Source organism: Salmo salar, chromosome 20, assembly GCF_965601325.2.
Source record: "Salmo salar chromosome 20, fSalSal1, whole genome shotgun sequence".
Lineage (NCBI taxonomy): Eukaryota > Metazoa > Chordata > Actinopteri > Salmoniformes > Salmonidae > Salmo > Salmo salar.
In genome coordinates, this window is record NC_138310.1 from 34,902,003 (window position 1) to 34,915,330 (window position 13,328).

The 13,328-nt window shown below is 40.9% G+C and overlaps 2 protein-coding genes across 3 annotated transcripts; both read right to left on the reverse strand.

Annotated features, from left to right (window-relative positions):
• Positions 1–309: 309 nt before the first annotated feature.
• On the reverse strand, positions 310–5,115 carry rnf181 (ring finger protein 181). Of its 2 annotated transcripts, none has more exons than XM_014161603.2 (6): positions 4,964–5,115; positions 4,533–4,633; positions 3,709–3,842; positions 3,389–3,504; positions 1,042–1,116; positions 310–806 (listed from the first exon to the last, which is right to left on the reverse strand). In XM_014161603.2, exons 2-6 carry the CDS (start codon positions 4,616–4,618, stop codon positions 747–749), a joined length of 471 nt encoding a protein of 156 aa, XP_014017078.1. In that variant the 5' UTR covers positions 4,619–4,633; positions 4,964–5,115; the 3' UTR covers positions 310–746.
• Positions 5,116–6,860: 1,745 nt separating this feature from the next.
• vamp5 (vesicle-associated membrane protein 5) lies at positions 6,861–12,784 on the reverse strand. Its single transcript, XM_014161661.3, has 3 exons — positions 12,514–12,784; positions 10,179–10,322; positions 6,861–7,524 (listed from the first exon to the last, which is right to left on the reverse strand). Exons 1-3 carry the CDS (start codon positions 12,514–12,516, stop codon positions 7,333–7,335), a joined length of 339 nt encoding a protein of 112 aa, XP_014017136.1. The 5' UTR covers positions 12,517–12,784; the 3' UTR covers positions 6,861–7,332.
• Between the last annotated feature and the right edge of the window lie 544 nt (positions 12,785–13,328).

The window sequence follows — 13,328 nt, forward strand, 5'->3', positions numbered from 1 at the left end:
ATTTCTCAAGCAAGACATTTGCTAGGACTGTCTGGAAGTGGTCTGAGTGGAGAGGGGAAAACTGAAAACTAGCAGTTATTCAAATTGAGGTTTGGAACTCTTTGTTATTGGTCTATTATCCAATTTACCGCATGGTGATGTCACCATGGAAAACCAGAACTCCTGCCCATACAAACCTACTGATTAGAAAGTCCTGTGTAGATTGTATTTTTAACCAGCAACTATAACCAATAACACTGATTAAAAAAAAATTAAAAATTGTGTTTCATCAGCTGTTGTACAAAATGATACAAAACACAGGAAACAGAATTTTGACTGCACTGGGCCTTTAATGCTGATGCCAAAGCAATCAACACTATAAACAGATTGAATTTAAAGTCTGATAAATATTGTGATGCCAGCAAAACATATGCCATGAAAAGCCATTTAATCATCTGTTTTGGTAAATGTATTGTGTCTTGGGGAAAAGGAAGAAATGCTATGATGTGTTAAGGCAGTGAATGTAGAGAGTTCAAACGGACTCAACTGTCTCAGTATTCCTTTCATTGTATAATGATCATCCATAATTTGAATCTGTATCACAAAATGGGTCTTTGTACAATTGACTGTATTTAAAACTGACATATTTACAGTACATAAAACATAATAGCTACATAATATTATTTGCAGCTTTTGTCAATTCGTAATTCTATTGCGACCCAACGCTAGAAAGGTGAAATCAGCAATAAGCAGTGTGCTCTGAGCCGTTATGTGTACATGGCTCCATGCAGATCTTCCAGTCTGTGTTCCCTCTGTTTTCTCCTGTCCTGTAACAGACAGAAATGCTCCATTTAGTAACGGGTTGACGCTGACCATTTCTGTGTCCCAAATGGCACCCTATTCCCTATCCAGTTCACTACTTATTTTGACCACGGCCCATAGACCACTACAAAGTTAATAGGGTGCCATTTGAGACACATATCAAGTTTCAACTCTAAAAGGGAAAAGCACTTTGAATTCGATTTCCCAGGATAATGACTGATACCCTAGTTCCACACCCACCTTGTCCTTCTTGAACTCTTCATACTCTGGATTGTCGGTTGGTAGCTCGAGACGGCATAGCGGGCAAGAATTTGTCTGTGATGATAGACAGCAAGAGTTAGAGGGATTCTTCAACGGTTATAGCCTAGTGGTTAAGAGCGTTGGGCCAGTAATCAAAAGGTAACTGGTTCGAATCCCCAAGCTGACTAGGTGAAAAATCTGTTGGAAGTGCCCTTGAGCAAGGCACTTAACCCTAATTGCTCCTGTAAGTCGCTCTGGATAAGAACATCTGCTAAATGACGTAAATGTTATACACTGAGTGTAGTAAACATTATGAACTCTTTCCATGACAGATTATTCAGGTGAAAGCTATGATCCCTTATTGATGTCACTTGTTAACCCCATAAGATCCGCGCCCTGCGGAAATCTAAATAAGAATAATGAAACAATCCCCATAAAAATCCACCAGTTTAAGCTAGAGATATGTTTTTTTTTGTTGCATTGGATGAATCTCAGTCCACCACATCCGCCAAAGTGAAAGTTGACAGAGAGAGCGGGGTTTGTCAGACCATGGGACTTACCAAAAATCGGTCTTCTCACAAAATCGTCTGTAGCGTCGGCACGGTTAGGCAAACTATTATGACCCATCTATGGAAAGATGACTCTCACGAAGACGAGGGTGTTCTTTGTTTTGATCTATGATCCCCACAAGCGTCTTGGGACTTGTCTTAAGTTGGCACAGCCGATCTGCCAACTTCTGCCTGTAGCGTCCTAACAGTTTACACACTAATATGACCCCTCTGTGGAAAGGTGAGACTCGCACGAACATGTCTGTTGTTTTACGCTAGGACACCCTCACAAGACTTGTCTGACGGTCCCCCTGTACCAGTTGAAAAAATGTATGGAAGTACACTATACGATGCAATCGTAATGTATTCAGACCACTTCCCTTTTTCCACATTTTATTACGTTACAGCCTTAATCTAAAACGCCATTTTTGCAAATTCATTCAAAAAAAAGAACACTGAAATATGACATATAAGTATTCAGACCCTTTGCTATGAGACTCGAAATTGAGCTCAGGTGCATCCTGTTTCCATTGATTCCTATAATTTGATTGGAGTCTAACTGTGGTAAATTCAATTGATTGGACATGATTTGGAAAGGCACACCTGTCTATATAAGGTCCCACAGTTGACAGTGCATGTCAGAGCAAAAACCAAGCCATGAGGTCGAAGAAATTGTCTGTAGAGCTCCGAGACAGGATTGTGTCACGGCACAGATCTGGGGAAGGGTACCAAAACATTTCTGCAGAATTGAAGGTCCCCAAGAACACAGTGGCCTCCATCATTCTTAAATGGAAGATGTTTGGAACCACCAAGACTCTTCCTAAAGCTGTCCGCCCGGCCAAACTGAGCAATCGGGGGAGAAGGGTCTTGGTCAGGGAGGTGACCAAGAACCCGATGGTCACTGACAGAGCTCCAGAGTTCCTCTGTGGAGAAGGGAGAACCTTCCAGAAGGACAACCATCTCTGCAGCACTCCACCAATCAGGCCTTTATGGTAGTGGCCAGACAGAAGCCACTCCTCAGTAAAAGGCACATGACAGCCCGCTTGGAGTTTGCCAAAAAGGCACCTAAAGACTCTCAGACCATGAGAAACAAGATTCCGGACTTGAACCTGATCAAACATCCATAGAGAGACCTGAAAATAGCTGTGCAGCAACGCTCCCCATCCAACCTGACAGAGCTTGAGAGGATCTGCAGAGAAGAATGGAAGAAACTCCTCAAACACAGGTGTGCCAAGCTTGTACAGTCATACCCAAGAAGATTCAAGGCTGTAGTCACTGCCAAAGGTGCTCAACTAAGTACTGATTAAAGGGTCTGAATACTTTTGTAAATGGTATATCTGTATAATATAAAACGTTTTGCTTTGTCATTATGAGGTATTGTGTGTAGATTGATGAGGGGAAAAAACAATTTCATACATCTTAGTTTAAGGCTGGAACGTAACAAAATGTGGAAAAAGTCAAGGGGTCTGAATACTTTCCGAATGCACTGTATATATGTAGACTGTTTAGTGATGAAAATAAGGGGTTAAATACATAGAAATAATCATGTTTCCTGATCTTTCTTTTATCTTTCAGATATAGGACAGACACTTCAGAACAAGCTTCCTTTAGATTTTTTTTTTGGGGGGGTGACTGTTGTTCCATGTAGTGAATCTGTTAAATGCATTTGTATGGGCTGTTCTTTATGTGTTGTGCACTGTGTTCAGGTAATTAGTACATTCATTTGTACATACCATCAAACCTATATGTGAAAAATGTATCTGTGTGTGTGTGTGACGATTCAGTGGCCAGGCCCTCACCTTCCCTAACCAGGGCAGGATACATCCAGAGTGAAAGAGGTGTTTGCAGGGCATCTCCCTCACTGTCTCCAGCTCCTCAAACTCCAGCAGACACACAGGACACTTCAGCCCTTTGTCTAGATGAGGGGGGAAGAGAGCGAGTTCAATCACACACAGACAATTGACTACACTTTCAGACTACAGAGGTAGTCGTGTGTGCAATTATAATGAAATTGGGTACCAAGTGAGACAGCATAGTATTTTGATAGTAGCCTATAATTCCCAAATGTTTTTCACAGGTAATTAGCTTGAGGGTAGCTTATTAGTGCAGCAGGACTCACCTGCTTGCTCTGGGGATATGACAACCACAGGTAAGGTTTGGACAGCTGTTTTAGCAGCTGGGGGAGGAAGACGCTGGTCCCAGTCCGATAGGTCAAACGCTCCCGAGTCAATGTCGAGGCCCTGCATCAAAGACCTACACAGAGGTCAACAGGCAATGTAACAGTAGGTGGTGGTAAGGCACCATAACCGTTGATAAACCCCACCGAAGAAAAATAACAGGCAATGTCTGCACAGATAGATCAATGAGATAGATATTTCACCAGATGTATAAATGTGAAGCATCTGCTTGGCGTTTCCACTCATTACCAAATATTGTAGTGAGAAGAAGCCCGGCAGAAGATGGAACAAGATAGATTTTAGCCGACATTCTGCAAATTTTCTCATCGATGAAAAAAAATGATCTCAAAGTTCTGTTCCCTAAACTAAAATCTGTTATGAACAGAGTGGATTAAGTTTTGTACACGTTACCCTTTGCAAAAGTTGTAAAAAATTGCGTTGTTTAGAAGGAGTGCAAAGGCGAATTGAGTTACAGCACACGAAAACTCCACAGAAGAGGTGTTCCCTAACTGAACTTAGAACGCGCCAATAGGATCTCGCTAGCTCGTGCTTGGCTCTGCCCATATTGCTTGTTCTGTACACTGTGACTAATCTGTTCCCATTGGAAACGACAGGCTGTGGTCTGTCTTGATTTAGTTATAAAACATCTTCGATGTCAGTCTCTCAGTGGCAGACAGTTAATGTAGGATATTGGATACAAAATACAGACTATAGTTTGTTGCATCACTTGGGTTGTTAGTTAGTTAGGTAGATGTTTGAATCTCACCTGGCCAGTTCTAGTAGTGCATTCTGACGGTACTGTTCTTCGGGATTCGTTGGTTCACAGTCATGCTCATCAAAATAAGAAGCCATCTTCAGATTACCAATCTGTGGAACGTCAAACAAACTATTTTCCTTAGCCACATTAGCTAACCATTAAGCTAATTTCATTTGACTCTTTTTGAATTTACTAAAAAGAGATTGAGCAAAATGACACTCAAAGCCCAAGCTACCTTCCGATCTCGAGTTGATTCAATAACGTTAGCAAGCTAGCTAGCTACACAGTTAGCTAATTCATTTAGCTAACCCCAATACTGCTCAACCACTCTCTCATTGTGCTGTTTTAGCCCAATTGTCGAATACACAGAAATGTCCGTGAATACACTGTGCTATACTGCGACATCAAATTAAAGTCACACAAAAGTTTACTTACATTACCTGTGTTTTGTCATAACCTGAAATGTGCAGCAACTAGCCAGCTAGCTACACCACACTGTCTACCGGGTATGACAATGCACCATCACGTGGCTTTTTTCCATCCTATCACACATTAGGTGTGGGTGGGGTTCAGGATCTCTCTCTTTCTCTCGATTCAATTCAAAGGGCTTTATTGGCATGGGAGACATATGTTTACATTGTCAAAGCAAGTCAAATATATAATAAATAAAAGTGAAATAAACAATACAAAATGAACAGTAAACATTACACACACAAAAGTTCCAAAGGAATAGAGACATATCAAATATCATATTATGGCTATGTACATTGTAACGACGTGCAAATAGTTACAGTACAAAAAGGAAAATACATAAACATAAATATGGGTTGTATTTACAATGGTGTTTGTGCTTCACCGTTGCCCTTTTCTTGTGGCAACAGGTCACAAATCGTGCTGCTGTGACGGCATACTGTGCTATTTCACAAAGTAGATATGGGAGTTTATCAAAATTGGATTGTTTTCTAATTCTTTGTGGATCTGTGTAATCTGAGGGAAATATGTGTCTCTAAAATGGTAATATATTTGGCACGAGGTTAGGAAGTGCCGCTCAGTTTCCACCTCATTTTGTTGCACATAGCTTGTCTTCTCTTGAGAGCCAGGTCTTCCTACGGCGGCCTCCCTCAATAGCAAGGCCATGCTCACTGAGTCTGTACATAGTCAAAGCTTTTCTTAATTTTGGGTCAGTCACAGTGGTCAGGTATTCTGCCACTGTGTACTTTCTGTTTAGGGCCAAATAGCATTCTAATTTGATATTTTATTTTGTTAATTGTTTCTAATGTGTCAAGTAATTATCTTTTTGTTTTCTCATGATTTTGTTGGGTCTAGTTTTGTTGCTGTCCTGGGATTATGTGGGGTCTGTTTGTGTTTGTGAACAGAGCCCTAGGACCAGATTGCTTAGGGGACTATTCTCTAGGTTCATCTCTCTGTTGGTGATGGCTTTGATAATTAGCGGGTATCGACCTAATTCTGCATGCATTATTTGGTGTTTTACGTTATACATGGAGGATGTTTTTGCAGAATTCTGCATGCAGAGTCCCTTCTTGCCTTGTCTCATATCATTCACAGCTTTGTGGACGTTACCTGTGGTGCTGATGTTTAGGCCGAGGTATGCATAGTTTTTGTGTGTCTAGATGGAATTTGTAGTCCTGGTAACTGGACCTTTTTCGGAATCTCTCTCTCTCTCTCTCTCAAATAAAAAGTAACTTTATGGTGTACAAATGTAAATTGTACACACAACAACTGTCAGTTGTACACACAATTCAAAATAAAGATTCTCTGCAGATATATCTGGTCAATTCCTTTTATTTTACAATGCACTACAGTTTTACATATATATTTCAAATACTAGTAAGTCAAGAGTAAACAACAAAAGGGGAAGGGAAGTCTGTCACAAATATAAAAAACAGATATTGGACAACTGAAGATATGTGATTTCTCAGCACTGTTTTTTGATACTATACACATTGATTACCTGTAAGACAATGAATGAAAAATGAAATATAAATATTCACACTGCATTGCCCAAATTGGCCTTAAACATAACCGTGTTTTATGTACATATCAAAATTAAGTTCATTTTCATATATTTCTTTTGACCGTAAAAACGAAGAATGAAATTATGATAAGAAATTACTCATAACATTTCATGAGAAATGTAATTATGTGATGTCCCCTTACAGCTTAAATGGAATACTTTGAAACGGTCACACAATTCATCCAATGGGGATTTGTTACATTCCAAAGGCACAATATGTTTAATTTGAATTGACAAAACATTCACCTATACCAAATTTTATGGTGAGGCTGAAGCATTTCTGAGTATGAATGTGAAACCAGTGAGCCTGACCAACTAGGGCCAGTTGAAGACGATACTGAATGGGGAAGCAGCAGAGCTGGTGATGGTACCATTTCATTCAACGATCTACACACAGATCACAGAGCCTGAAATGCCTCTAAAAACAAACAATATCACAGATTGCATAGTTCAGAAAAGTCAACCCACAAAACCTAGTTTGAGCTCAGGTGGAAAACCTACAGCCTGAGTGCCAGTCTGTTTGTGCCATCATCATGCCAACTCCTTGTCACTCATTATCATGCCAAATGTTTGGCTTGACAATGACAGCAATGTATTTGACAAAAGCACAAACAGATCTGGGACCAGGCTAGAAAATATCCCTCCACTATTTCTGTCTTGACTGACTCCTTATTTCCTCTTATTTCCTCTGAGGTCTCGCCTGCCCCTGTGTCCATCTCCATCCTCCATCTTAATTTCTTCCATGTCCTTTGCTCTGACAGACAGTCTTGGATCCTAAGGCCCTGAGGTGGGTTGCCCTGCAGCAGGTTGCTCACCGTCGTCAGGTCCAGATGCTGACCATACAATAATCCCAATGATGATGGCTGCCATGACAACCCCTACGCCAGTCAGCAACACTTTCATCTTCATGTGTTCCCACCACTTCTGCTGTTTCACTTTCCGAGCAGATTTTGAGAAAGCTTTACTCTGAAAACACATCATCATAAGATGTTAAAACTTAGTCCGATGTTCATGCCAAGACCCTATGCTTCTATATCTGTCTGAATATGGAGGGGGGGGGGGAATTCTATATATCTGCAATTGAGGCTGCGCTGCATTGTATATATTTTAAACTCCAGAAAGAAACCATTATGTCATGAAACCCACCATTTCCTGACAATTCGATAGACAGAAGTTTTTAGTTACAGTGCACACTACTTTCTCAATGTTTTTTCCAAAGAATCTAGACTGGTGTTTTTTTTCTTGGCACTGATGTTTTGTTAATCCAAGTGAACCAGTCAGCCGGCCAGCAAGTCCTCAAAGAACTATGCCTGTGTCCAACATGGCACCCTATTCCCTATATAGTGCACTACTTTTGACCAGAGCCACGTCAAAAGTAGTACACTATATAGGGAATAGGGTGTAATTTGGGGCTCAGCCACAGTCAGCCGCTCAGTGCGTTCTCAGAGACCTACAGCGCATTTGGAAAGTATTCAGAGCCCTTGACTTTTCCACATTTTGTTACATTACAGCCTTATTCTAAAATGTATTATATTAGTTTTTTTCCCCTCATCAATCTACACACAACACCCCATAATGACAAATCAAAAACAATTTTTTACAAATTTATAAAATAAAAAAAAAATGAAATAGACATTTGCATAAGTAATCAGACCCTTTACTCAGTACTTTGTTGAAGCACCTTTGGCAGCGATTAAAGCTTTGAGTCTTCTTGGGTATGACGCTACAAGCTGTGCACACCTGCAGATTCTCTCAAGCTCTGTCAAGTTGAATGGGGAGTGTCGCTGCATAGCTATCTACAGGTCTCTCCAGAGATGTTCGATTGAGTTCAAGGTCGGGCTCTGTCTGGGCCACTCAAGGACATTTATAGACTTGTCCCGAAGCCACTCCTGCGTTGTCTTGGCTGTGTGCTTAGGGTTATTGTCCTGTTGGAAGGTGAACCTTCTCCCTAGTCTGAGGTCTTGAGTGGTCTGGAGCAGGTTTTCATCAAGGATCTCTCTGTACGTTGCTCCGTTCATCATTCCCTTGATCTTGACTAGTCTCCCAGTCCCTGCTGCTGAAAAACGTCCCCACAGCATGATGCTGCCACCACCATGCTTCACTGTAGGGATGGTGCCAGGTTTCCTCCAGGCGTGACTGCATTCAGGCCAAAGAGTTCAAACTTGGTTCGTCAGACCAGAGAATGTTGTTTCTCATGGTCTGAGAGTCCTTTATGTTCCTTTTTGCAAACTCCAAGGGGGCTGTCATGTGCATTTTACTGAGGAGTGGCTTCTGTCTGGCCACTCTACCATAAAGACCTGACTGGTAAAGTGCTGCAGAGATGGTTTTCCTTCTGGAAGGTTCTCCCATCACCACAGAGGAACTCTGGAGCTCTGTCAGAGTTACCATTGGGCTCTTGGTCATCTCCCTGAACAAGGCCCTTCTTTCCCACTTGCTCAGTCTGGCCGGGCGGTCAGCTCTAGAAAGAGTCTTGATGGTTCCAAACTTCTTCCATTGAAAAATGGAGGCCACTGTGTTCTTGGGGACCTTCAATGTTGAAGACATTTTTTTGTACCCTTCCCCATATCTGTGCCTCGACACAATCCTGTCTTGGAGCTCTACGGACAATTGCTTTGACGTCATGGCTTGGTTTTTGCTCTGAGATACACTGTCAACTGTGGGACATAATATAGATGTGTGTGCCCTATCCAAATCATGTCCAATTAATTGAATTTACCACAGGTGGACTCCAATCAAATTGTAGAAACATCTGAAGGATGATCAATGGAAACAGGATGCACCTGAGCTCAATTTCAAATCTCATAGCAAATGGTCTGAATACTTATGTAAAGAAGGTATTTCTAAAAACCTGTTTTTGCTTTGTCATTATGAGGTATTGTGCGTAGATTGATGAGATTAAAAAAATAATAATAATGTTTTAGAATAAGGTTGTAACATAACATAACACATAACTCCCCAGCTGGCCTGGCTGGGGAGTGATGTGGGAACACTGTGACCTGGTTGATTGACCCCAGGGTTGACCAGGACGGACATGCGCCCTGTGGCACGTCCTGGACACCCCTCTCTTAATACAGAGGGAGACCAGTGGTTTTCATTAATCTTACAACAATAGGAAATACCTTTCTAAAAATATCACTGCAAACCACAATCAGGATGTAAATTGTCCATTATTTTTCGCCTCCAACTCCACCTAACGTGTATTTATAGACAGCAATATGACATTTCCTGGCTATTCCCTGGACTCGTATGGAACCATGGAACATTGGAAAACTACCATGAGACACACCAAAGGAGAATTCCAAAGGAGAAACCTTTTGTGCTATTGTGTCTCTCTGAAACGCACCTAAGGTTTTACCAGTATTATAGCATTGCAATCATCAAAGTACGGCCTTCAAAGTCAGTATCTTCAAATTATGTTTGTGTTTTGTATTAAGTCATGATTTGGTTCCATTAAGACGTCTCTTATTACGCCTCTTAATTTAGGGTACGTCCCAAATGGCACCTTATTCCCGATATAGTGCACTTCTTTTGACCAGAGCCCTATAGGCCCTTTTCAAAGGTAGTAGACTATCGAAGAATACGGTGCCATTTGGGGAGCACCCATAAAGTACAACAATCACCTTCTCCAGAAGTTCGTCTGCCCTGTTATCAAGATCTCCCAGCTTGCCTGACCTCTCGGCAGCCTTGTTGAGGTTATCTAGCATGATCACCTTCACCTCCTCCACCTCATCCTGGGCCTGCTGCAGGCGGTTCTTCCCATTCTCCTGAACACACAACGAACAAGTTGAGGTTAATGGAAGATACATCCTGGTAAGGCCACAGGACTTAGTTGGAACCACTTCTGATTTTGTGCCCTTGATGTATGGTTTATTTGAATAGGGGCAGGTACGGACACATTGATTGACACAATGAATAGCTCACACATATTTTTTCAACATCTGTCCCCATCTTTGTGTTACCATGTTAAAGGTGATATTTTATATTGTGTAACCTATGCAGTGGTTAATAACAGTGCATTGTTCACATTAACATGAATTATTAGTCATAATGGCTGAGAGATTAAAAAATATATATATATATATATATTTCACTAGGCAAGTCAGGTAAAAAAAAAAATCGTATTTTCAATGACGGCCTAGGAACAGTGGGTTAACTGCCTTGTTCAGGGGCAGAACGACAAATTTGTACCTTGGGGATTTGAACTTGCAACCTTTCAGTTACTAGTCCAATGCTCTAACCACTAGGCTACCCTGCCAATTAAGCTTCCACAGGGGAAAACAGGACAGAACAGGAAGATGACGGCCAACAACTGAACTGGGGCAGGTGAGCCTGGACATCTGGATGACTTTGAGGGTTCTGTTTACTGTAAGCACTGACTATCTGGAGGAACATGGCGGCACGCTACAGCTTTACAAACAAATAACCACTTTAGCCTGGGGCAACAAAGGTTGGGAAACCCACTGTGACAATGACACTCTTGCATGCCACCAAAATCTACTATAGCGGCCACATCCTAACTCTGAGATGTGCACGCTTCACTTAACTTTCAGGTAAATACATTGATTGATATCAATGGAAGGCTTGTAAGTCGCTCTGGATAAGAGCGTCTGCTAAATGACGTAAATGTAAATGTAAATGAAGGCTTGAACAGAAACTCACAAATCTCAAGATAGGATTCAGGCCTACATGTACTGTAGGTGAATAAGAAGGCCTACTTAAAACAGGATATTTAGGCAGTATAATAATAGACTGAACATAACATAATTTATATCCTGACGGGACTATCCCTGACCTTTTTCCCTCTGTGCCGGACAGGGAAGTGAGTGTTTCAGAAGTCAAGGATGCTGACTGCGCTGACACTTACAGGAAACCAAGAGAGCAAACAAAACAAGTACAATCTCAGTGACTCTGGTGAGTCCATATCTCACTGTCAATAACACCCTTTTAGACTCACAGAACCGGAATGAGATATGGCCAGGTTAGAACACTAGTTCAGTGGCCTCGTAGTGACAAGTTAGGACTATCTGTTATACATTACTGGTTATACAAGCTATAATGAAAGGTACATTTCTTTCCCATTTGTATTCACTATTACAGCTGTTATATGGTGAATAGGCTACTGGATTGCTTTGGTTAAATTGGATTGGAAATGCGTTTCACTGTTTTAGTTTTCATAGCTGAGAAATAGTCTGTGTTTAAAAATCAACCGGCGACAAAATATTAACACAGGAACTGCTGCCTTTTCCAGTTCTCATCCTTGCTTCCTTCCTCCCTTCACTCCCTTCCTCACTCACTCCAGCCTCAACAGAGTACCTGGCATTTAGCTAAGGAAACCCCCTCTCACAAATCGACAATATGTATTTTTACATGTCTAGTTCAATCAAGCGGACAGGGACAGTCTGCTTATGGACTACAGATATTTATAGGATAGACTAACAGACCTGGGTCTATAACTGTTATCCACAGAATACACATAGTAATCTCATCTACTAGCATAATAAAACATATCTAACCATTTAAGTTTGGTTGATTGAGTGCTACTCTAACTTATTAACCTGACCTAATGACACTCACAAACCATTTTCATAAAAACTCACATGGGTCTGTATAAAAGAATCTATTCGCATGAATTTGTTTGAATTGTGTATGATCTCTCATAAATGAAAACCAAAAATAAAATAAAATAAAAACGGCAATATTATGACTGTAGCACACGGTCTTTAAATACGGTGTATTTTCCATAACATCAGCCAATCAATGTGGGAAAACGGTCTAATGTAATTCAACGCAAGGCTGTAGCTTAACGTAGTGTGACAACAACAAAAAAACGCTTCTGAGCCTACAGGTACCGTGTGTGCAATAGAGGTGCAGAAACGAAATGATGAAAACATAAACATATTAATATACTATTTTTTATTCTTTAATTTGCTGAAAGGGAAAAATATATAAACTTACCATTGTTCTCCCGTCACTATCTCTATTCCTGTCCAAAGCTGTCACCGAACCCAATGCATTGAGAGGAGCGTCTTGGCATAAACCTTTGTGTCAGAACAAACGTTGCGTTTATCCAAGGTGGCTTTCAGATAGTAGTTGATTTGTAGTTGATTATAGTTAGTTTCTATCTTTCTTTTAGTCGATATTCTTTATTTTCCCTGGTCTGGTCTCTCACGCTTTCACTGCAGTCTGCTGGTCGGGTCGGGTGACACTTCCCCACACTACCCCTATCTGGAAGTCAACAGAACAGACCCTTTGACGTCGTGGCCTTACGTCACTGTATTTGAGTGATGGGTATTTGATGATGGGATCAGACTTCCAAGGTGAAAGGGAAAAACGTACACCTCGCCTATACCATTTAAACTTCTACTACTCAATTGTAGAGTCTTGTAAATTATATATTCATATTCAGCCATTTACTTTTACTTTTCTTTTCACCCATGCCTACTATGACAGTAGCTAGTCTAATGAGTATATGACCATAGTCTGCCTTTCGATTAAGCATCAAGCATATAGAAGGGGTTGAAAACAAAAAAAACACACAATATGAAATGTAACATTTTAGGACAATTTGGCAGCCATTCAACAGGCTCCAAAACTCAAACAATGTGGTCCCAGTCTGCGTTTACCGTCACCAATGGTCAGTATATGGTGGCTCTCAGTGGTGGAAAAAGTACTCAATTGTCATACTTGAGTAAAAGTAAAGACACCGTAATAGAAAATGACGAAAGTAAAAGTGAAAGTCACCCAGTAAAATACTACTTGAGTAAAAGTCT

Excerpts from the sequence above, each read along its gene's own strand:
- rnf181 (XM_014161603.2), bottom strand. The coding sequence starts at position 4,618 with ATGGCTTCTTATTTTGATGAGCATGACTGTGAACCAACGAATCCCGAA. Across the intron at positions 3,843-4,532 it reads GCACTACTAGAACTGGCCAG|GTCTTTGATGCAGGGCCTCG; the intron begins GTGAGATTCAAA and ends ACCTCTGTGTAG. Across the intron at positions 807-1,041 it reads AAGAGTTCAAGAAGGACAAG|GACAGGAGAAAACAGAGGGA; the intron begins GTGGGTGTGGAA and ends TGTCTGTTACAG.
- vamp5 (XM_014161661.3), bottom strand. Across the intron at positions 7,525-10,178 it reads CAGACGAACTTCTGGAGAAG|AGTAAAGCTTTCTCAAAATC; the intron begins GTGATTGTTGTA and ends ATGTGTTTTCAG.